Source organism: Brassica rapa, chromosome A09 (assembly GCF_000309985.2).
Source record: "Brassica rapa cultivar Chiifu-401-42 chromosome A09, CAAS_Brap_v3.01, whole genome shotgun sequence".
NCBI classification, from domain to species: Eukaryota; Viridiplantae; Streptophyta; class Magnoliopsida; order Brassicales; family Brassicaceae; genus Brassica; species Brassica rapa.
In genome coordinates, this window is record NC_024803.2 from 12,063,718 (window position 1) to 12,086,735 (window position 23,018).

The following is a 23,018-nucleotide window of genomic DNA, read 5'->3' on the forward strand; positions in this document are numbered from 1 at the left end:
GACCTCTCCCTTAATTCAAGAGACAATAACCATGGCTTCCTACGGTGATCGTTTGGATCCCCTGCTTGCTACCGATGTTGTCTACTAGGGTTTTGAGGACAACCCGATATCGTGATTCACTTGCATTTAGGCATAGCCCTCTATCGCCTCTCGGACCGCCTGTTGTCGAGGAGCTTCATACCTCCTCTGCGCTTCATACCCTTGCATTCAAAGCTCCGACAGTCAGACATTGTGTTATCTCGTAGTCTTGCTGCATCATTTGTGTCGCGTGGGTGGTTTTGGAGCCTGTTTGTACCGCCTACGCTTGACCATAACTCGAGCCTCAGCGTAAGCAGCGTCACTTCGGGCCTGAACCTTTGTCAACTGTCGAGATAGCTAGGGGTTGGTTGGTTGACGTCCTCCTCCAGCGGAGCTCTGGGGCGTAAGGAAGGCGCTACCGTCGATGTCTGCTTGGAGCCAGTTCGGTGAGTTCTCAACTGAGTCTTCTCTGGCTATTCTCTTGCTTCTTCGGTTTTGTTCCGGTTCAGCAAGAAGCGTTTTGGATAGGGTGCCTACGTTGTTGTTTCTCTTGATCTTATTGCATTATTAACTTCAGCTTTCTCTTGTTAGAAGCTTAAATTTAATCTCTTAGTCTCTTAGGGGTTTTTTAAAACTTTTGCGGCCTCTAAGATGCAAATTGGCTTTGTAAGCGAATTGTGGATGCAATTCATTTGTATCCATAACTTTCATTTTGATTCATGATATTTACCATTTAGCAAAAAATAATAAATATATATTGAATAATTAAAATTCAGTAACTATTACATATATAATTTAATTGGTGCAAACATATAAATCAATATTATTAATCCAAACAATATTTTTTCTATTTGATAGGATATATAATTAAATTTAAATGATATTAACATACATAATATATTTTTAATATTAATGTCTATTAAATGATGCTTTATATTCCTATGATTTTTTTTGATCATTTGTATCATTTGTATCATAATATTAAATTACTCATAACAAAATTTTTCATTGTGAGATTAAATGTTTTAGTAATTTATAATTTTTTAAAATTAAGCTGTCAATGTTTGTTCAAAGCTTTAATCAAAAAAAAAGTTCAAAGTAAATTTCAAAATTAAAATATTTATGTATTTTATATGGTATATAGTTTAATTTAAATATATATATATATAATATCTCTTTTAATCTTAATAATTAATTAAATTAGAATTTTTTCTTATATGATTTTGTAATCATTTGTATTTTATCGCAACAAAAATTTTAAACCATGGATCACAAATTTGAATGTGAGACTCTTAACAACTTTAATAATTTATAGTGTTTTTAAAAATTCAAAAAATAATATATACAGAAAAATTTAAATTTTATTATATGGTAATGTGGTTTTTAAATTTATTTTAATAATTTAAAAGTAAACAAATATGATAGAAGTTACACTATTTTTTATCAAATCGTTATTATTCAAAATTATTAATAGTCATATATACTTTAGGCACATTAGACAATTCCATAAATTTTATTTAATAAAAAACCTATTATATAATTAGATGAACCAACATAGTTCTCTAATGATTCTAAGAATCATCCTAGTGATAACACGTGACTACAAAAAGAAGTTGTAATGTTTTTCAATTAATATATAGGGGATTTAGGATGTGTTCTATAAAGTTGGATATGTTTAACGCAAACTTGGCATATCAAATAATTTATAAAGCACTGGATCTTATTACATGCCATTGTTAGGTTTATATATATACTAGATTAAGATATGCGTCTTGTGCAAAATAAACATTTTATATATACATATAATTTGTATGTATTATATGTTTTTTTTACATATTATTAAATAGTAAATATATAAAAAAATAATTAAAAAGTCAGTAACTATTACGTATATAATTAAATTGGTGCAAACACATAAATAAATTTTATTAATCTAAACAATCACTTTATATTTTATATGGTACAATATTAAATTTAAATGATATTAAAGTATATATAGTCTATTTTAATATTAATATATATTAAATGATGATTTCTAATCATATTGCTTTTTGATCATTTGTATGTTCTTATAACAAAAATTTTAAATCACCGATAACAGAAATTTCATTGTGGAATTAATAGTTTTAGTAATTTATAATTTTTTAAAAAAAATTGAATGCAAAGTTTAAAATTTAATATTAAGTTGTCAATATTTGGGATTAATAGTTTTAGTAATTTATGTATTTTATATGGTTTATATTATAATTTAAACAATATTAATATACATCTTTTAATCTTAAAATTTTTAAATGATACTTTATACTTATATGACTATGTAATCATTTGCATTATTATCATAATATAATTTTTAAATCATGGATCACAAAAACTTGAATGTGAGACTTTTAACAGTTTTATTAATTTATAATCGTTTTTTAAAAATTAAAATGTAACATATTGGTTTAAAATTAAAAAAATATGATAGAGGTTACACTAATTTTTATCAAAGATTTCTTATTCAAAATAATTAATTTTCATATATACTTTAGCCAAATTAGGAAATTCCGTAATTTTTATTAAAGGAAAAAATGAAGAACATTAATAATGAATTTATGGTTAATTTAATAAAAAATTTATTATATATTTAGATGGACCAACCTATTTCTTTAAGGATCTTAAGACTTATTGTGGTGATGACACATTAATACATCAAATGTTGTAATATTTCTATTTTAATATATAATGGATATATATATATATATATATATATATATATATATATTATAAACTATTAGAAATATTCCTTTGTTTAAGATATATAATATTAAAAAGGAAAAAAATGTTTATTTTCTGATATTTTTGTTTGTCAACGTTTATTGTCTAATATATATATTTGTATTTCTACGATAAGTGCTTTTCTTGTCTTCTTTTCTTCTAGGATTTAAGCTAATGATATTAATTTTTGTAAAAATAATAATAATTAAAGCATGGAATTTATGGTTAAATACAAAATAAAATAAATCAAGTAAGGAAAATCATTATCATGATAAAATGGTTTGTTCCTAATTATATATATTGAGATAATGATGACGATATGTGATTTATAATTACATATGTATGTGAATATAGTTGATAAAATTATTATTAGTAATAAATTGGTAAAATAAACTGAGTAAAATGTGAATCCTAATTTAACATATGATAGTAGTTTATAAACCATGTTTGGCTTAACATTTTATGTCTTGAGGTTACATTTATGTAATTGGTCTAAATCCCAAACATAGTATATTTAAGTTATGACAACCAACTCATTACGAAGTTATTGGTAAAAAACTAACGATAATCTCTGTTAGGAATGTCATAACTAACTAGAACCAAAAACACAACTATATTTTTAGAAGTTCAACAAATTTAAAGAACATACATATACAAGCATGTTTTCAAATTTGTAGAAGGCAACATATCTGGAGAAGAAAAATAAACAAATCAACTAAGACAATGAAGCTTCAGTTGTTATGGCTTGCTTTGGTATTCATTGCCGTTGAAACTAATGCAGCGAAGCAAGGAAAGAATGCAACAATCCCTGCACTAATAGTTTTTGGAGATTCAATTATGGATACTGGTAATAACAATAGACTCCCAACTCTTTTGAAGTGCAATTTTCCTCCCTATGGCAAGGATTTTCCCGGCGGTTTGGCCACAGGAAGATTTTCTGATGGAAGAGTTCCCTCTGATCTCATTGGTAACTATTTGAAGTATTATTTTTTTTATTTGTTTATAGAAAATCTTATAGCTAATTTTATATCATGATACATTTGTTTTCACCAATTTTATTTCAGCTGAAAAGTTGGGAATAGCCAAGTCACTACCAGCATTTATGAACCCGAATTTGAAGCCCCAAGATCTTCTCAAGGGTGTAACATTTGCATCTGGAGGAACTGGTTACGATCCATTAACGGCTAAGATTATGGTATGTTATAATATATTTTGTCGTCAGCGCTTGTTACATTTTATAGTTAATTGATACACTTTCTATTATTTTGTTCTTTTGCAGTCCGTGATATCAGTCTGGGATCAACTAACATATTTCAAGCGATACATATCAACGATCAAACAACATTTTGGAGAAAAAAAGCTCAAGATATCTTGGACCATAGTTTTTTTGTTGTGTGTTCCAGTAGCAACGACCTTGCTCACACTTTCATGGCTCAATCTCATAAATATGACCGCACCTCATATCCCAATTTCTTGGCTGACTCAGCAGTCAAATTCGTAAGAGTAAGTATTTTAAACTGATTAATATACAAACTTAAATCAAACAATATAACCTTATATCTAACACTAATTATATACCTTATGTATAATACATAGGAATTACATAAGCTTGGAGCTAAGAAAATCGGAGTGTTTAGCGCAGTGCCGGTTGGATGTGTACCACTTCAAAGAACAGTGTTTGGAGGAATGTTTACAAGAGGATGTGTTAAACCGTTAAACGACATGGCAAAACAATTCAACGCAAGGCTTTCACCAGCTCTAGAATCTTTAGATAAAGAGCTGGACGGTGTAATCCTCTACATTGATGTTTATGATACTCTTTACGACATGATCCAACATCCTTCAAAATACGGTAACTCATCTTACAAATATAGTTTTACAAGAAAATTATTTGTATCATAAAACCTGAACCAAACTACTGAAGTATTAAGTGAATTTATCTCAACATGTTTCAGGTTTTGAGGTAGCTGATAGAGGATGTTGCGGTAGGGGCTCTCTCGCGATATCCTACATGTGCAACTCATTGAATCCATTCACATGTTCTAATTCCTCGGCCTATATATTTTGGGATAGCTACCACCCAACGGAGAGAGCATATCAAGTTATTGTTGACAACTTGCTTGACAAATATTTAAGCAAAATCTATTGATGTTTAATCATCTAACTAAAACTTATTGATCTCTTGGTGCGATTGTGTTTCCCCATCTCATTTTTGTCTCTCTGGTGTATTCATTCTTCAATTTTATGAATGTCATATAAAGTGCACTACAACAAACTAATACAACGGAAAATCAGTTTATTGCATTCTCTTTTATTTTTATTCCCAAACATGGCATATAAAATAATTATATTGGGGCTGGACAAAATATCCGGACTCGAATAATCGGCCCAAAACCGACCCAAAAATCAGGGTATCGAACCCGATCAGACCTGGGGTAAATAACCGAAAGGGTCCTAAATTGCTATATCCGAAGAACCAGTACCAAACCCGATCCGAACGGAGAACCGAATGAGTGTCCGAAGATATCCAGAAGTTAAATGTATATCTAAAATATTAGTTATAATTATACTTATAATTATTTTAATAATTTAAATTAAAATCATAAATTAAATATATTAGTTACTTTTCAATACTTTGTGTATTTTCAGATAAAATAAGATAGTTTTGATAGAAATACTCAAACAAAACCATATCTAATGAGTATTTTTTTTTAATTATTTTTGGTACATTTGGATAGTTTGAATACAAAATATACTAACTGAATCGGGTAATATGGTTACTTTAGATAAAAAATATCCGAACCTGTTTCATATACTTTGGTTATTGGTTATTTTCAGGTTTCTACACATCGGAATCAAACCCATCCGGATCAAGGAGGACCTGATTCGAACCCGATCCGAAATTTTGTAATACCTGATTGGGGCGTGGTTTAAAAACCCAAAAAAATCCGATACCAGAAAGAACCAATCCATACCCAATCGGGTACTCTTATGTCCAAGCCTAGTACTGCACATTCACTTGATCTATATGTCATTCTTACTTCTTAGTTTTCTTAGAATTTTATAAGTGTCTATACAACAATTTAAATTATTAAAATGTCTTTTTCTTAAGATAATATTAAAAAGGAAGAGAACATTTATTTTTAATACATGTTCTTATTAGAACTGATTTTAGTTTCTTCTTTCACTCTAGGATTCAAATTAATGATATAAATTTTTGAAACCAAAACAATAATTAAAGCATGGAATTTATGGTTAAAATCCAAAATAAAATAAACAAAGTGAGGAAATAATGGCCATACGGGGAAAGTCCCAGACTTCCATCATCTATGAAAATCAATGTGGTTCTCTCTTGGACACTAAGAACATTTCAAACGAGAAGAATACCTGTTTATTTTGGCATTTGGAATTTGGCAAATGGTTTGTTCCTAATAATATATATATATATATATATATATATATATATATATATATATATATATATATATATATTAGTACAATTATTTTTAGTTACAAATTGGTAAAATACGAAAAGGAAAGAAAAGACGAAACATAAATCATGGATCAACTAAGCACTCTCGAAGACTTGCTTAAGAATAAGTGCGAGATAGAGGAAGACAAGATAAAGGTCAATAGCACCCGTAAAATGCGAGTCCTAATCTAAAATATGATAATAGTTTTATAAACCAAGTTTGGCTTAACATTTTATATCTTGCGGTTACATTACTGTAACTGGTCTAAATCCCAAACATAGTATATTTAAGTTGTGACAACCAACTTATTACAATGTTATTAGTAAGAAATAACAATAATCTTTGTTGTCTTTAAAACCATAAGGAATGTCATAACTAACTAGAGCCAACAAACACAACTATATTTTTAGAAGTTCAACAAATTAAAAGAACATATATATACAAGCATGTTTTCAAATTTGTAGAAGGCAACATATCTGGAGAAGAAAAATAAACAAATCAACTAAGACAATGAAGCTTCAGTTGTTATGGCTTGCTTTGGTATTCATTGCCGTTGAAACTAATGCAGCGAAGCAAGGAAAGAATGCGACAATCCCTGCACTAATAGTTTTTGGAGATTCAATTATGGATACTGGTAATAACAATAGACTCCCAACTCTTTTGAAGTGCAATTTTCCTCCCTATGGCAAGGATTTTCCGGGCGGCTTGGCCACGGGAAGATTTTCTGATGGAAGAGTTCCCTCTGATCTCATTGGTAACTATTTGAAGTATTTTCTTATATTTGTTTATAGAAAATCTTATAGCTATTTTTATACCATGATACATTTGTTTTCACCAATTTTCTTTCAGCGGAAAAGTTGGGAATAGCCAAGTCACTACCAGCATTTATGAACCCGAATTTGAAGCCCCAAGATCTTCTCAAGGGTGTAACATTTGCATCTGGAGGAACTGGTTACGATCCATTAACGGCTAAGATTATGGTATGTTATAATATATTTTGTCGTCAATGCTTGTTACATTTTATAATTAATTGATACATTTTCTATTATTTTTTTCTTTTGCAGTCCGTGATATCAGTCTGGGATCAATTAACATATTTCAAGCGATACATATCAACGATCAAAAAACATTTTGGAGAGAAAAAAGCTCAAGATATCTTGGACCATAGTTTTTTTGTTGTGTGTTCCAGTAGCAACGACCTTGCTCACACTTTCATGGCTCAATCTCATAAATATGACCGCACCTCATATCCCAATTTCTTGGCTGACTCAGCAGTCAAATTCGTAAGAGTATGTATTTTAAACTGATTAATATACAAACTTAAATCAAACAATATAACTTTATATCTAACACTAATTATATATCTTATGTATAATACTTAGGAATTACATAAGCTTGGAGCTAAGAAAATCGGAGTGTTTAGCGCAGTGCCGGTTGGATGTGTACCACTTCAAAGAACAGTGTTTGGAGGAATGTTTACAAGAGGATGTGTTAAACCCTTAAACGACATGGCAAAACAATTCAACGCAAGGCTTTCACCAGCACTAGAATCTTTAGATAAAGAGTTGGACGGTGTTATCCTCTACATTAATGTTTATGATACTCTTTTCAACATGATCCAACATCCTTCAAAATACGGTAAGCTCATCTTATAAATTTTCCATTTGTATCATTAAACCTGAACCAAACTACTGAAGTCTAAGTGAATTTATCTCATCATGTTTCAGGTTTTGAGGTAGCTGATAGAGGATGTTGTGGTAGAGGCTCTCTCGCAATATCTTACATGTGTAACTCATTGAATCCATTCACATGTTCTAATTCTTCGGCCTATATATTTTGGGATAGCTACCACCCAACTGAGAGAGCTTATCAAGTTATGGTTGACAACTTGCTTGACAAATATTTAAGCAAAATCTATTAATATTTAAGCAAAATCTATTGATGTTTAATCATCTAACTAAAACTTGTTGATCTCTTGGTGTGATTGTGTTTTCTCCCCATCTCATTTTTGTCTCTCTTTATGTATTCATTCTTCAAAATTTCAATGTTTCAAAATTTATAAATAAATGTTATAAAATGCACTGCAGGCAATTTAATACTGGAACAAAATGTAAATTAGTTTATTACATTCTCTTTTATCTTTCGATAACTCTTCGACTGTTTCTGAAATCAGCAGAGTCTGTGTCTTTACCATCACTATTCCCATGGCGGTTTCCTCTTCCTCCTCCTCCTCTGTTAGATCCCCTGAAACTCCCTGCACCGCGTCCTCCTCTACTGCTCTTTCTATCAAACCCATCATCAAAACCGCCACTTCTGCTTCCCATTCTTTCCCCAAACCCGCCTCTATCTTCTCTGTTCCCTCTTGATCTACCTGACCCTCTGTAATCTTCGCCGTCACTATCAAAACCACCCCTTCTGCCTCCTCCAGTTCTTCCTCCCCTCCCTCTTGATCTATTATCCGAGAAGCCACTTGAGGCATTATAATCATTGAAACCACCCCGTCCACCTCTCATTCTTCCTCTGTTCCCTCCTCTTGATCTATTACCAGAGAAACTTGACCCTCTGTACTCTTTATCATCCATGTCATCATCATCAGATTCTGAAGCTGAATAGGATCTTCTTTTTCCCTTAAACCCTCCTCTTGCACCGTTACTTCTTTGGCCACCACCACCCCTTAAACCAGACCTGGGACCATCGTCCTCCATATCAGAGTCGAGCCCAAACTCATCGTCCGACCCAAAAGTCAGTTTTCTAGAAGGCGGACCTCTGTTTGTTGAAGCAACGTGGCTTGATTTCCACCTGGGAGTGACGGAAGCTTCATCATCTGAACTGAAACCGAGCTCATTGTCCCTAGAGAAACCTCCCCTACTGTTTCCATTCCTGTTGCTTCCTCCTCTGTGTGCATTGTAACCAGCCTTTGACTCTGGAAACTGTTCATCCTCTGAGAACTCTTCAGAAGCAAAAGAAGTTCGAGCTGGGGCCTCTCTGTTTCCAGTTTCGTCTATCTCATAGCTATCAACGTCATCTTCATCGTCAAAATCATCAAACCCAACACCAGGTCGTCTGCTCCTTCCACCAATCTCAGAACTCTCTCGTGCTCCCGGAGGAAGATTACCAAATTCTTCTTCTTCAGGATCTCTCAAACCATCCATTGGAAGGTTTTGATTCTTTCTACTGGAATCCGCATATTCAAACGCAGCAACTTCCGCACCGTCAGATTCATCGTCATCAAAATCAAAGTTCCAGGCATTGGAAACATCATCCCTCTTCACAACCTTCTCTGATTGTGATTCAGTGAACCGATGTGTTTCTTGTGTTTTGTTCTCTAAGAAAGCATCTGGTGGACGCTTGCAATCACAATGAAAACATGCCATGTTTCTCCTATAGTTTAGGAAGTTGCATCTGCCATAACAACAAGCAATATCATCAGTTCCATGACATTTGAACACAACATGTTTTTCTCTCAGACTCAACATGCCCCCTAGAAGTGTAGAAACTTACTCAGGGCATTCCCATTCTCCTGGAAGGAGCTGTCTCTTTGGCCTCTTTGCATCACACTGTAAGCAAATGGTGTTCTTTGCGAAGTTCATGAAATCGCACCTAAGAAACAAAAATTACCATCTCAGGACATAGGCTTAAAAAGGAAGAGATAAGGTGATCAAAAGAGTAAGGGTGTGACTTACTTTGGGCAGAGCCAATCACCTTTCTTCATCTCAACGTCATCACGGCCAACACGTCTTTTAGGAGGTGGAGGTGGCTGCTTGACTTTAGGTGGAGCTTTCTTGATAACTGGTGGAGTAAGGTTAGGATCGATTGGTACTTTGCTTAACTTGACAACCTCATGCAGCAGCTTACGCACCACAGTCTTAACAGATTTTTTCTTCAGGAGGCTTTTGTTGGTTACTACCGTATCATTCAACGGGTCGAAACCATAGGTGAACAAAATCTTCATGAGGTCAAGGGTTCGAGCCTCGTCCTCTTTGTTTGTTAACAGAAACGCCTTCTCGCACGAGTTTCTCAAGCTGCAGGAACTGCAGACCTGATATATAAAATGGATGTTAACATCTGAAGAATCTATTGATAGTAAACCAGTCAGGAAATAATAACCAGAGAAGAAAAGAGTAAGACTAACAAAGGAGACATTATGAAACCTAAAACCCACACAGCCAATGAGCTAAAAGCCTAAAGTCTCTTAATTTCCTATCCTATTCTTCCATATATATCACCTACACCTCACATTCAACTGTCTTATCAAAATCAAAATGTAAGCAGGGCAGGATCTGAGATTTTGGAGGCTATAAACATATTTTTAAAAGCTTAGTAAAAAAAAATTCATAATTTGGAAGCCTATGCCTCTAAAAAACTCTAAAAGTTTTGGGGGTGGAAGCTAATGTTTCATTAGGATGTGCACAGATTGTAAGAGATGCATAGTAGTAGTACACCAAAATCAGAGAGATTGCAAGGGCAGTGATAGCTATGCTTCAAGATTAATGATAAGAAAAGAAAATGGTGGTGCTTCAGTACAAAAGCAAAGTATTATCAAATGAAGCTTACATCTCCTTCATCGAGATGGACACGCTTCCTCAGTAGCTTTCCCGAGAAAACAACTTTTCTATCAGTCGCTGGACATCCATGGCCGACAAGTATCTGAATGTCGTTCCTCGACAATGACCTGAAGCAAAAAAAAAAAAAAAAAATTCATATAAAGCACAGAGCAGTTGATAATGTTTCAAAATGATTCTGAAAACAACTAACTTTTGTTATATACCACACAATATAAACATTAACTTGAACAAACCTTAGAATATCGAAACGGTCTTTTCCGAAATTGACACAAGCGTTTTGAACAGCTCTAAAGTCCTGGAGCAAAGCAGCTCCAACATTTGACGAAGATGATGGTGAAACATCGATTCCCAAACTGTGCACCATCATCTCGTCTTCATCATCATCGTCACGTTGCCTCCTAAGATCAAAGTAGTTCTGCTTCACCAATACCTCCATAAGCTCCATCCACTCTGGCCACGGATGCACCAACTCCACCACACCATTCTCCTTACTCAACACTGATTGAGTCAAGTCCTCCTCCGGTCTTTCATTATCCCCGACGGATTCGGATTCCGATTTTTCAGGATCCGGATCTCGACGAAGAGCAGGAGGAGGAGGAGGAGGAGGAGGAGGTTGTTGCTTGGACTGGCGCCAAGCGCGGATACGCTCGAGGGTCTCGTCTTGCTCGGAGTGGCGTTTCTCGATTGCGTCGATCTGATCGAAGACGAAGCTGAGGCGGGAAGAGAGGGAGGAGGAAGGTTTGTGGTTTTCTTCAGGGGAGGAAGAGTTATTAGGGTTGCTCTGTGCGGAGGTGGAGAGTGCTTTTGCGAGGAATGGGTGGAAAAGGCGGCGGCTTTTAGGGTTTATGTTGAGGAGAGAGATGCGTTTGATGAGGAGGAGAGAGATTGAAGGAGGCATAGCTTGAAGAAAATGGGGATTACTCAAAGAGTGGTGAGGGTTGTTGCCATTGAAACGGTTTTTAGGGAAAGAAAGGGTTTATGGTTCTGTGTCTTCTGGTTAAACCCATCGAGGACTCGCCTGCTTCAGAGGATCTTTTGTTCCGGTTTGATTCGGTTTAAATACATTTTGGTTCAATTCGGTTTTTAAAGAGAGAGAGAGAGTCATGTTTTCAACTTTCAAAATGGATACAAGTTCTTTTTTGCGGCCCCTGTTCGTTTGTACATCTGGAAGATGCATCCAGATGGTCCATCTAAATGTCTTATCCAGATGTTTCATTTGGGTGTTGTTCGTTTCTTCATTTTGTTCATGCATCCAAATGAATCATCTGAATGTAACTATGTTCGTTTGCTTGTCATTTTTTAACTTTCATCTCCATCAAGGTGGACTTGTTAATAAAATGACTAAAATATAATTTTTTACGTTTCAGCAGAAAAATAGCATTTTTACGGTTTTGGCCGAAAATATTTTTGCGGTTTTTGAGGAAATATGTGTTTTTCGCGAAAAAGTGCATTTTTATGGTTTTGGCAGAAAAATACGTTTTATGAGTTTGGTGGAAAAATACGTTTTTTGCGGGTTGGACGGAAAAAGTGTGTTTTGAAGTTTTGGCGGAAAAAAGTGTTTTGTATGAAAAGTTTTTTTCACGATTTTGGCGGGAAAATACATTTTTCCAGTTTTGGCGGGAAAATACATTTTCCGGTTTTGGCGGGAAAATACATTTTTCCGGTTTTGGCGGGAAAATGCGCTTTTCCGGTTTTGGTGGGAAAATAAGTTTTTTTCCTGGTTTTGGCGGGAAAAATACAATTTTCCGGTTTTGGCGGGAAAATGCGTTTTTCCGGTTTTGGCGGGAAAATGCGTTTTTCCGGTTTTGGCGGTAAAATACATTTTTCCGGTTTTGGCGGGAAAATACGTTTTCTGATTTTGGCGGAAAAATATATTTTTCCGGTTTTGGTGGGAAAATGCATTTTCCCGGTTTTGGTGGGAAAATTATGTTTTCTGGTTTTGTCGGGAACTTTCGTTTTCCAGTTTTGGCGGGAAAATTGTATTTTTCGGTTTTGACGAGAAAATGCGTTTTTTTTGTTTTGGCGAGAAAATGCGTTGTTTCCGGTTTTGACGGGAAAATACTTTTTACGGTTTTGGCCGGAAAATGCTTTTGAAGTTTGGGCGGGAATATGCGTTTTTTGGGTTTTGGTCGAAAAGTGTGGTTTTACTGGTTTAGCCAAAAAATGTGTTTTAATGAAAATGTGTGTTTTATGTTTTTTTTTTGCAGGAAAATGCATTTTGCGGTTTTGGTGGGAAAGTGTGTTTTTCCGTTTTGCGAGAAAATATATTTTTTGGTTATAGCGAAAAAATGTATATGCAAAAAAAAATAGAATTTACGGTTTGAAAATATTATTTTGATTTTAAAAGGTCATTTTTGTTATTTATTATTTTGGAGTGAACTAGATGCATCTGCATCCAGATGCACCATCAAGACTCACCTTCATTTGGGTGAGAATTTGAGATGAGTTCAGCTGGGTGATCCATCTGGATGTAGCATTATAATGCACTAAACGAACATCAATTTGCATCTTCATCCAGATGGATCACCTGGGTGACCAAACGAACATGACCTACAAGTTAATATTTTATACTATGAATGAACCTAGAGATTATGTCGCTCAATTTTAATTTTTCTGAATTAATTAAATTTACATTTTAAAATCATAAAATTAATTTGTGTTTGTGCGTGCCACTATAAAAATAAGCATCATTATTCGATAAAAAGCTTGTTTAGAATTGCATTAGGCATGACTCGGATAATCGGTATAAATTAGCGAGATAATGAAAATAAAAAATTTAATCGAAGACTAGTTTTGGAAAAATAAAACTTAGTTGTCTAAATAATAATATTGTTTGTTTAATGTACTCTTAAGAGTTCTAATGGATAATAATGATCCTCTAATGGAAAATTAATCGAAGACATGTTTTGTCACACTCATTTATAAAAGTATACAAGTGAATCTTGAACTTAACAATTCTTGACACATATAACATGTGCTCTATTGTTCCAGATCTTGGAAGTAAGAAGCATTTATTTTTTTCTTATAATCACTTTCGTATACTGAACAGCTTATAGAGAAGGAGATGAACTGAATCACTTGATGAGAATACATCTCGTTGGTGCACCTTCCGCTCCAGGCAATCTCAACGGTAAGCAGTGAAGCGAGTACACTCCTACCTCCACACCATCCAGCTTCAGCGCTTCCACATGGATTATATCCTGATAATCATATGTATGTATGTATGCCTCGTCTCACTTTTGACACGCCTACTTAACAAACCAATGATCTCTACAACTTTCTTGTCTAGTGAAAATATATAGCTACGCTCAATCATATCCCAAGGTTTGATATCCAAATATTAAAAAAGAAAATTACGATGAAGAAAAACATGCGACAAATCTTCAAGAAACAAAAGCAATATTTTAGGTAATTGATACTTTAATTGGGAAAGTTATAGTATACTCACCCGTTCTCCTAGTATAAACTTGTGCGTTTCACGCGCTTCCTCATAAGCAGCAAAAGAAAGATAATCAAGCCCTGAGATTCCATGATGTAGAGTAGTACTAGCTAAGATATATTCTTGAGGATACTTGCAAGAAAAAAAAAAGCTAGAAAATCCATTTCTTACCAATAAGTTTGATATCTGTATTCTCAACCAACCATTTCGCCCCATCCATCATGAATCCAGCAAAGCTCGAATCGAACTCTTTCTCAAACATAAGCCTCCTGAATAAACTCAACCACATAGAGAAAAAGAAAACAGTGATAAGATCCGAAACAAGAGTAACATTTTCTAAGAGCTCATAATCAGATATTGAAACTTACCTATCAGTGTTCAATGTTCTGAAGAGCACACGACGAACTCCTTTAGGAATATGAAGTGATTTCATAACCTCAGCTATTTAAATCCAACCCAACAACAACAACATTAGACATAATATGATTTTCTTGAAACTATTCATTGTTAAATAAAGTTCTCAAACTCACCAGTGATATTCTTATCCCTTGGAACATCAACCAACAGGGCAGGGCCTACACAATTTTAAACAATATCAGTTCAAAGCAAAAAATAGAAACCCATGATTTAATTACCGTTTAGGACTTGGAGGTCAAGCGAATCGGAATCGAAACCAGCGTCGTAGTACTTGTCATGAAAGTGGCCTGGTGCATCAAGGTGTGTACCGGTGTGAACAGATAGTTTCATCTCCGAGGTATTAGAGAGGGATTGGTTCTTCATACTGGTGGTTAGACGCAGGAACGGTTTAACTCCTTCTGTCGATTCCCAGACCGGCATATCCTGCGTGTACCGGTGGGTTATGTCGAATATCTTCCTTTCGCCATAAACCTCCCGACGGATCGGTTTCAGATCGTCAGAGGAGGTCATGGCTACGTGGAAGGTAGTGGGAATCGACGGAAAAGCTTCATCAGCGGCGATGACAGAGGAGAGGAAGAGTGTACTGGCGATGGTGAGGAAAGGAATCATTATCTCGGTTCGTAGGTCAACGTGGATTCATGAACCTTGGTTGGTATTCATATAGTATTCTGTTCGTAATGTTTTATTGGTCTGTCAATTTTATGATGATCAATCAAACTGATATTAACTTCGAACCATAGAAGATGTTCCTTAAATAGATACTAGATGAAATTATCGTATGTACACGCGAGTATTTCTTTTATAACAAAACTATTTATCTGCGAGAAAAAATATATACAAATTTTAGATAACTTTCAGGGGAATTGGATTCAATATACATAAAATAAAAGAAAATTAATGTTATAACTATAACAACAACTTGGTTATGATATTTTAAATATTTTATTTACCTTTAGACATTCACAACCGTTGATCAAATGCATGTATTTTTTTTCCTTCTCCCTCTCATTTTATTTTCCCCCTATCATTTTATTTGATATGCATTTTTCTAATTAAATATAAACCATTCAAATGATTATGCTGATAAAAATGTAGAAATTTTTCTGTGTATGCTGTAATTTAATTTTCTTAAATGGACATATATTTTTCATAAAATTATAGTTTTGTTTTTTTCATAGTTAGTTTTGTTGTGTAATATTCTATAAAAAACATAGAATAGAAACATAATTTTATAATAAATAACAATATGCTAACAGTATAATATGTGTAATTCCTTGACAATCTTATTACTTTGAAATCTCTTTTCTCAAATTTTACTATATACAAAGAACAACATATCTCAGGTGAAATAGACAAAAAAAAATTTGTAACGATTATTGTACTTATTGAATATACTATAATATTTTATGAACATAGTATAGAACCTTAAAATCTTCGTCTTCCTCCGTTCTCTTCTCCTTCTTTCTCTTCCTCTTTCATCCTTCATCCTCCTATATCCTCATGTCTCGTCCTTCTCTTCTAAATAGTATACAATATATAGATCAATGTATACTATTTCTCTTCCAAAAACAGTATAGTTTTACTTTTTGTTTTGCGTATACATAATAGACGCGCTGTTAAAAAAAAAGTGGTACAATTTTGCTTACAATTGTCACATCAAAAAAACACCGTAAAATGGGTGAATCCTTTATGAATATTCAGCAAATTGAGCCTAACTTTACAACAAGTGACATTATAACTTTGAAGAACCGAAATTGAAAGAAAAAAGGAATGTAAATATCGATAGTTTCACTAATAAAAGAATGAAGACGTCGACTATGATTTGATGGAATTGACTTTTTCCTAATTTGTGACCGAAACGTGAAGGACTCTTTTTTGCCAAAAGGACTTTGCATTAGACCAAACTGACCAGACAACTAGACAAGCTAAGCTAGTAAATTAGAACCAAACAAAGTGCTTCGAGATTAGGCTATTCAAGATATTGTTGAGTTGGTTAATTTGTCGACTAAATTTCTGTTAAAATTTGAAGGCAAAATTATTACAGAATTATACGTCATATACTAAAAACAACTAAAATAAATTATTGACATTTTCTTTATCAAAGTCTTTATCCGGAAACGAAATTTTAATTTACTACCTTCCTTGCTAAAAAATAACTTTTTTATACAAAAATTGTATGTTTGTCTTCTTTTATCTATAATTTCACTGTTTTGTTTAGCGGAGATGTGTAAATCCAAAACTAACTCTCCAATGACATACGAACACAAGCATATATCCGTGTCACTAATTATCAATAATTCAAATAACTGAATTAAATCAAATAATTAATAAATTTAAAATAAATAGAATTTAATCTAAAATTAAGCTGAATAAATCGGAAAACAAAAATAAAATACGACGATCCCAAAACACACCGTCCATGTATCATTAACTCTTCAGTTTCACTTGAAAAAGAAGAAAACGAGGAAATCATAACAAATAAACCTTTAGTGAAGTATGAGATAGACATGTAGTGAAGTATGTGATGCTAAGCATACATCCCACTAATTTTAAAATCAATCGGTTTAATTAACAATTAAATCATGTAAATCTCTATTTCCGGTTTAAACAAAAAATAAAATAATTAACACATATGACATCAGTTAAACTTGATCCACTGAGACAAATCATACTTCGAAACTAAACCATCCATAATAAAAATGCTACACTAATATGGGATGGTAGAGAATATATCTTATTTTAGCCAAGATCGGAGATGGATCGGCGGCAAACACACTGGAATAGATACACCTTGTCCCACAAAACTTGGCCTAGGTTTACGAAGATATCACTTGCTGCACACAAGTCGCACATACGGTTTCATGGTTACGCCCTATTAAATACACGTTTCGGGATGGATAAAAAAAAAGACACGTTTCGGGATGGATTGCATGCAACATTGAAAACTTTTTACCTCAACTAAATCCTTTTTCTTTTTAGTCAATTTTTTTTGGAAAAATTCTATTAAAATATCTCAACTAGTTTTTTAACCTTTTAATGCCCAATTTTTTTACTACCCAATTTAATAACTCAACAGGTTATTTTTTTAATTTTAATATACTGACTTTAAAACACAGTTCATTTTAATACTAAAACTATTCTTATTTTAATCAAAAATATTAAAAAATTTAAAACAAAATTTATAAAATCTTCAAAATCCAAAACAAATCTAAAATGTTTCTAATTTTATCTTAAGTTTTAGGAATAAAAAACTAAATTATGGATAACCTTAATTTTTTAATTTATTAATTTTAATATCAAAATTAAATTATTTTCTGAAACTTTAAATATATTTATTTACTTTTAGTTCAAAATTAAGTTTTTCTAAATTTTAAAATTTTCATCCAAAATTTAGTTACTTTTACTCCTAAAATTTAAAATTAATTATTTTAAGATTTATTTTTGAATCTGGAAGATTATTTTCACATTTGTTTAAAAATTATTAATATTTTTGATTAAAATAAACATACTTTGAATATTAAAATGAGCACTGTTTTAAAGCCAATGCATTAAAATGAATAAAATAATTACTGGAAGTATCAAACTGCGTAGTAAAAAAGTTTAGGTATTAAAAAAATAAAGAAAATTGGTTGGAATATTTTTATAGAAATTTTTCTTTTTCTATTTTCCTTTCAACAAGTTTTTCTTCTACAAGGAACATAAACTCGGAAGAAATAACCGGTCAAATTCGTTGTATGATAGACTTTTTGGAAAGACTGAAATCCCTACAACAATATTCTTTAAAAAAATATTACATGATAATACCAAATCTAAAGAAGCAAAATAAATGGAGAAGATGTTTAATTATTCACGAATCAACACGATTGGTGATTATATAAGCAAATCAATATGAAGTTCAATGTAAGATTCTACACATTGTCGTACCAAAATTCTCCGCTATACTTTGAAAATTACAGAACTTAAACCCTGTGCGACAAAAAAAAAACAGAAGCGAAAACGCTTTTCTCGAATCAGAAGGTTCTTCATTCTTACTTCCCAAGTTTTGAATAAAATCAAAGACGAAACAATCTCACTGGACAAGGTTATTCTTCCTAGGATCTTTCACTTCTATCTCCCAATGCCTATCAGGCAGACTATCGTTCTCAGCGATTTTCCTCCACTTCTCAATCCTATACTTCATTTTCTTATTCAAACCACAATATCCTTTCAACTGCTCTGACATTTTGTCATAAACTTTCCACCATTTTTCATGCACTGAATCGCTGGCAAACACGCGCCTTAAACTCATGTCCCAATTGCAATCATAGTCTCTATAACATACCCATGGCTTCAGCCCCAAGTAGTGCACACCCTCTAGATCATCTGGAAGATCGCGTGTTCCTTTAAAATTTTCGTCAAAGTACTTCATTGTGTTCACGCGTTTCGATAACCTGTGCCACCATACAAAAATCTCATTGAGGAATCCTTGGTCTCCTCCATTGTATGACTCTATCTTGGAGGATTTCTCCATTAGATCTTTAAAAAGACATGCTGATGGCTCGACAATCTGATGCAAAAAATATTTATTAATACTTTATAATTGATTTATGAATTGATATCGCCCAGAACACGCAAAATAAAATCTGTTGTCTAACGTTTTTTGACAGGAAAAAAAAGCAGTAGATTATTGAAAACCATAAGTTAATGCTAAGAAAATATGTCATCTTCTACTGTGAAAAAAGGAATCTGAAGAAAATAGAACAAAATAGATTAAGATATCGACTTTTATTTTCTCGAACATTTCACCAAATTATTTGTAAGAATGTATAATAATTAATTAATTTATTTGGATTACCATGATTCCGGAGTTGAATAACACTTTGTCGTTGCCTGCAGCTGAGAATTGGGGATAGTAGAAGAGATGATCAAGCTTCTTGACGACGATAAAATCTGCATCTATGAACAAAAGTTTATCGTAGTCAGTTACTTGCCACACACGCAATTTGCTGTAGTTCCATTCATTGTAAGAGTCCTTCTCCGCGAAAGGGCTGCGGATTCTGTCAATCAGCCGCAGATTCCAACCCGCGGAGCTGAGACCGATAAGGGACCTGTTTGTTATGGACCGATCGTGGAGGAGAATCATGTCCTTATTCGATCCTGATTGTCTTATGCTTTGTGCTAAGGCTATTGCCCCACAGACATAGGCCTCGGACGAGTGTAGTACCGTCACGTAGGCCACTCGATGCTTACGGATTGCAACAGATGTAAGATTATCTTTATTTTTTGGTCTCCATGCTTCTTGGCCTGTAAATGACAATAGGTCAAAACTCGCGACTGAGGTAACGAACAAGGAATCTTTTGATTAAAAAACAATGCGAAGGAAGAATAGAAAGAGGAAAATCTGGTGAATAAGTTTTTTTGTGGTAAGCATGTTTACGGTTGATTAAAATAATTAAATTGAGGGAATGCATACTCTGCCGCACGACCAAATCACACCAACTATTAACCTCATATTACTTATTTTCACTAAAGTAATGATCCACCAATAAACCTATTCAACAGAACTTGATTAACAAAACAAAAATGCAAATGCATGATGCATGAAGTCGTCTCTACATTTTTTTAACAAATTTATATAGATTTCAATACTAATTAATAATTATATGCCTCTTACATATATGATGGTTACATGTAATAAGTCTACAGAAAAGGTTAAAATGTAGAAGTAACTTAAAAGTTTGTTATGTATATTTTATAAAGAAAAAAAATAATACATATGAAATTAATATATAAATACACAAAAAAAAAGAATAAAGAAGGAAAGAATAAAAAATTACCAAGTTGAGCAAATGGAGAAGCAACGTGACATGAACCAACAGGCATGAGAAGCTTCTGCTTCAACCTTGGGAGATTAGGCTTATACACCCAATAGTCATCCACGCGCCTCACGCGCTCATCGCACTTGAAGATCTCATGCATGGGCCCACATGACCCGACGAACACAACGTACACCGTCGAATCAACCTTCGTCAACCCACTCTTGACGGCTAGATTCGCCGCAGCCAGATTAACCTGAAGCCTGAAAACATCCCTTAGTCCTTTATTCTCCGACCAACCATCGCACGGAACCTTTGCAACGATGACATCCACGTCAGCACTGGAACCTTCGGGCTTAGGGAGAGGGATCTCCGGGCATTGAGAATTTTCCTCGTCGATCCACTCCGGGAAGAGACTATTCCAAGTAAGACTCACCGGTAGAGGATCAAGCGACACGTGGACGTTCTCCATAATCGACGGACCATTAGCCTCAAAGCTCTCACGCTCTTGCTCTTCGATGTTAAGGAAGCCTATTCGGAGTTTCTTTGCCGGTAGATAGTCACGGACAAGTCGGAGCCATCTTGGGTTTTTGCTGACTACCGGGGCAGGAAGATCAATCCGTATATCGGACGACGATGGAGAAGTGATGATTTGGTTTGAAATAGAAAAGGGTTTAAAGGATACTATCAAACCTACAAGTGATAATGAGATTAGTATTAGATAGACCATGAAGATTTTCCCTCTAGAATTTTGTGTTTTTGCCCCCATCTTTAAATCTCTCTCCGTTACGTTTTTGTACCTATAAACCTTTGAACGCATCTTCATTCTCTAATACGTGAAGCTATATAGATGTGTGTGTTAATTCCTGCGTGTTGGTAGCATGACTGATTTGCATGGACGCACGTTGGTGTGAAAGTCAATTTGTTTCTCTCTCTTTATACGATTGCTTCGTTCTTATGATTATGTGAATCCCACGCGTGTAGTGGTCGTGTGTGTCGTACTTATAGAACCCAAATTTTAAACATTATTGAAGTATATGTATTGGATTAATGTACTCAAATGCGCTTTTGATGATTAATAAAATCCTTGGTTCACTTCACACCAGCGTCCTTAAAGAAAAAAAGTAGCCAAAAGATAGAAAAGGAAAAAATATATAGTAATTGGTTAGGGACATACATAGAAAAATATCAAACTTAAGCTGTTTATGCTCTATCTTAAAAATTGAGTGATTTGTTCCCGTATTGGTCTAATATATCTTCTGTTCTCATACAAGTCAAAATCACTGACACAAATTCATCTTTTAACGTTTTAGGATGATCATTAGTCTTTTAATCCTCAAAGATGAAATAGCGGGAAAAGTCCCATAAGTATAAACATATATGTAACCAATTGTCTAAACTCTAAAGACTTTGTTTTAATAAAATATTATATATGTAATGTAAAAACTAAATTTTAGAAGTTAGTTAACAAATTAAGTAAATTTCAAGAATATAAATTTGAAAATCTATGCAGATATTATGTACTAAAACAATAAATATATATAGATATTACTAACATATTATTTGAGGATTAAAAGCTAAAACATTATATAGAAATATATAACATAAAATTTGAAGCAAATAGAAAAGATAAAATAGTAATATATATAAGGATTTATATATATATAAGAAAATTATACTATATATATAAATGGCCGGCTCAAAGATATTATGGACCCTTGGGCAAAATAATTTTTTTTTTTAACATATATTTATAGATAGCTTAAAAAAATTTGGGCCACTATTCCTAATTTTTTTTTTAAATGGGCTCCTTACTAATACTATTTTTACAAAAACAAATTGGACCTGAAGCTCGCGCCCTTTGCCCCTACCCTTAAGCCGGCCTTGTATATATATATTGGCTGAATTTATTTTTTCTTTGGATTAACCCGATCTCTTATCTCCATATGGTACATCTCAATTTGTAATCTAGGTTTCAAAACTCAACGTTTTCTCTTTATTATACCCTCATTCTTTTAGGGTATCCCCATCCCTACTCCATAATTTACTCTATAAATGAAGTGGAAAATTGAGTATAAAAAAATCACTTCATTTATGGAATAATTTTTTTTTTGTTCATGCTCTATTTTCCATTCCATTTTTGGAATAAATTATGGAGTAGGGACGAAGATAGTCTTAGTTAAATCTTTAATTTTCCGATGATAAAGGCGCTGGATTTTCTTGTCTCCCATAGTTTTATATTTATAAAATCACATTAAATACATATTAGCAGCAAAAATGTATATTTAAATTATAATTATAAAAAAAAGTGAAATTACATCCTATATATACAACTTTTTCTTTAATTAAGTTAATACCATAAATCCCACACCATCATGTATTTGTTGATAGACACAAAACTTGTTACATCATATGTATTTACTTAATTTTCAATTTTTTGTGGTTTTTTTAGCTAATCGACTCAAAAAAAATCTAGCCTGGACACCCCTACAAGTATTTTTTTTTTTTTTTTGGAAAATAACAAGAAAGAATTGTCATTTGCACATTTGGAAAA

The 23,018-nt window shown here is 33.2% G+C and overlaps 5 protein-coding genes across 10 annotated transcripts; 2 read left to right on the forward strand and 3 right to left on the reverse strand.

Annotated features, from left to right (window-relative positions):
* Positions 1 to 2,695: 2,695 nt before the first annotated feature.
* On the forward strand, positions 2,696 to 6,314 carry LOC103838703 (GDSL esterase/lipase At1g59030-like). Its single transcript, XM_009115151.2, is given in 6 exon segments — positions 2,696 to 3,742; positions 3,840 to 3,970; positions 4,055 to 4,127; positions 4,130 to 4,278; positions 4,372 to 4,627; positions 4,731 to 6,314. Coding segments are annotated over 6 exon segments (1,047 nt in total). The 5' UTR covers positions 2,696 to 3,498; the 3' UTR covers positions 4,925 to 6,314.
* A 237-nt stretch (positions 6,315 to 6,551) lies between these two features.
* On the forward strand, positions 6,552 to 8,029 carry LOC103838704 (GDSL esterase/lipase At3g43550). Its single transcript, XM_033279363.1, has 4 exons — positions 6,552 to 7,002; positions 7,098 to 7,228; positions 7,313 to 7,537; positions 7,631 to 8,029. Exons 1-4 carry the CDS (start codon positions 6,759 to 6,761, stop codon positions 7,901 to 7,903), a joined length of 873 nt encoding a protein of 290 aa, XP_033135254.1. The 5' UTR covers positions 6,552 to 6,758; the 3' UTR covers positions 7,904 to 8,029.
* Positions 8,030 to 8,261: 232 nt separating this feature from the next.
* On the reverse strand, positions 8,262 to 12,333 carry LOC103838706. Its single transcript, XM_009115154.3, has 5 exons — positions 11,047 to 12,333; positions 10,803 to 10,920; positions 9,932 to 10,287; positions 9,750 to 9,848; positions 8,262 to 9,650 (listed from the first exon to the last, which is right to left on the reverse strand). Exons 1-5 carry the CDS (start codon positions 11,709 to 11,711, stop codon positions 8,384 to 8,386), a joined length of 2,505 nt encoding a protein of 834 aa, XP_009113402.1. The 5' UTR covers positions 11,712 to 12,333; the 3' UTR covers positions 8,262 to 8,383.
* Positions 12,334 to 13,676: 1,343 nt separating this feature from the next.
* On the reverse strand, positions 13,677 to 15,394 carry LOC103838707 (cyclase-like protein 3). 6 transcript variants are annotated; one of them, XM_009115156.3, is made up of 6 exons: positions 14,888 to 15,394; positions 14,783 to 14,827; positions 14,621 to 14,693; positions 14,424 to 14,521; positions 14,262 to 14,296; positions 13,677 to 14,013 (listed from the first exon to the last, which is right to left on the reverse strand). In XM_009115156.3, the coding sequence occupies exons 1-6, from the start codon at positions 15,276 to 15,278 to the stop codon at positions 13,888 to 13,890; spliced, it is 768 nt and encodes a 255-aa protein (XP_009113404.1). In that variant the 5' UTR covers positions 15,279 to 15,394; the 3' UTR covers positions 13,677 to 13,887. The 6 variants fall into 6 exon arrangements, with proteins under 6 accessions (XP_009113404.1, XP_009113403.1, XP_009113406.1 ...); XM_009115155.3 differs by having other exon boundaries at positions 14,262 to 14,332; XM_009115158.3 differs by having other exon boundaries at positions 13,981 to 14,061; positions 14,262 to 14,332.
* Positions 15,395 to 15,683: 289 nt separating this feature from the next.
* On the reverse strand, positions 15,684 to 23,012 carry LOC103838708 (putative UDP-glucuronate:xylan alpha-glucuronosyltransferase 4). The gene is made up of 3 exons (XM_009115160.3): positions 20,486 to 23,012; positions 19,504 to 19,952; positions 15,684 to 19,215 (listed from the first exon to the last, which is right to left on the reverse strand). The coding sequence occupies exons 1-3, from the start codon at positions 21,288 to 21,290 to the stop codon at positions 18,739 to 18,741; spliced, it is 1,731 nt and encodes a 576-aa protein (XP_009113408.1). The 5' UTR covers positions 21,291 to 23,012; the 3' UTR covers positions 15,684 to 18,738.
* Between the last annotated feature and the right edge of the window lie 6 nt (positions 23,013 to 23,018).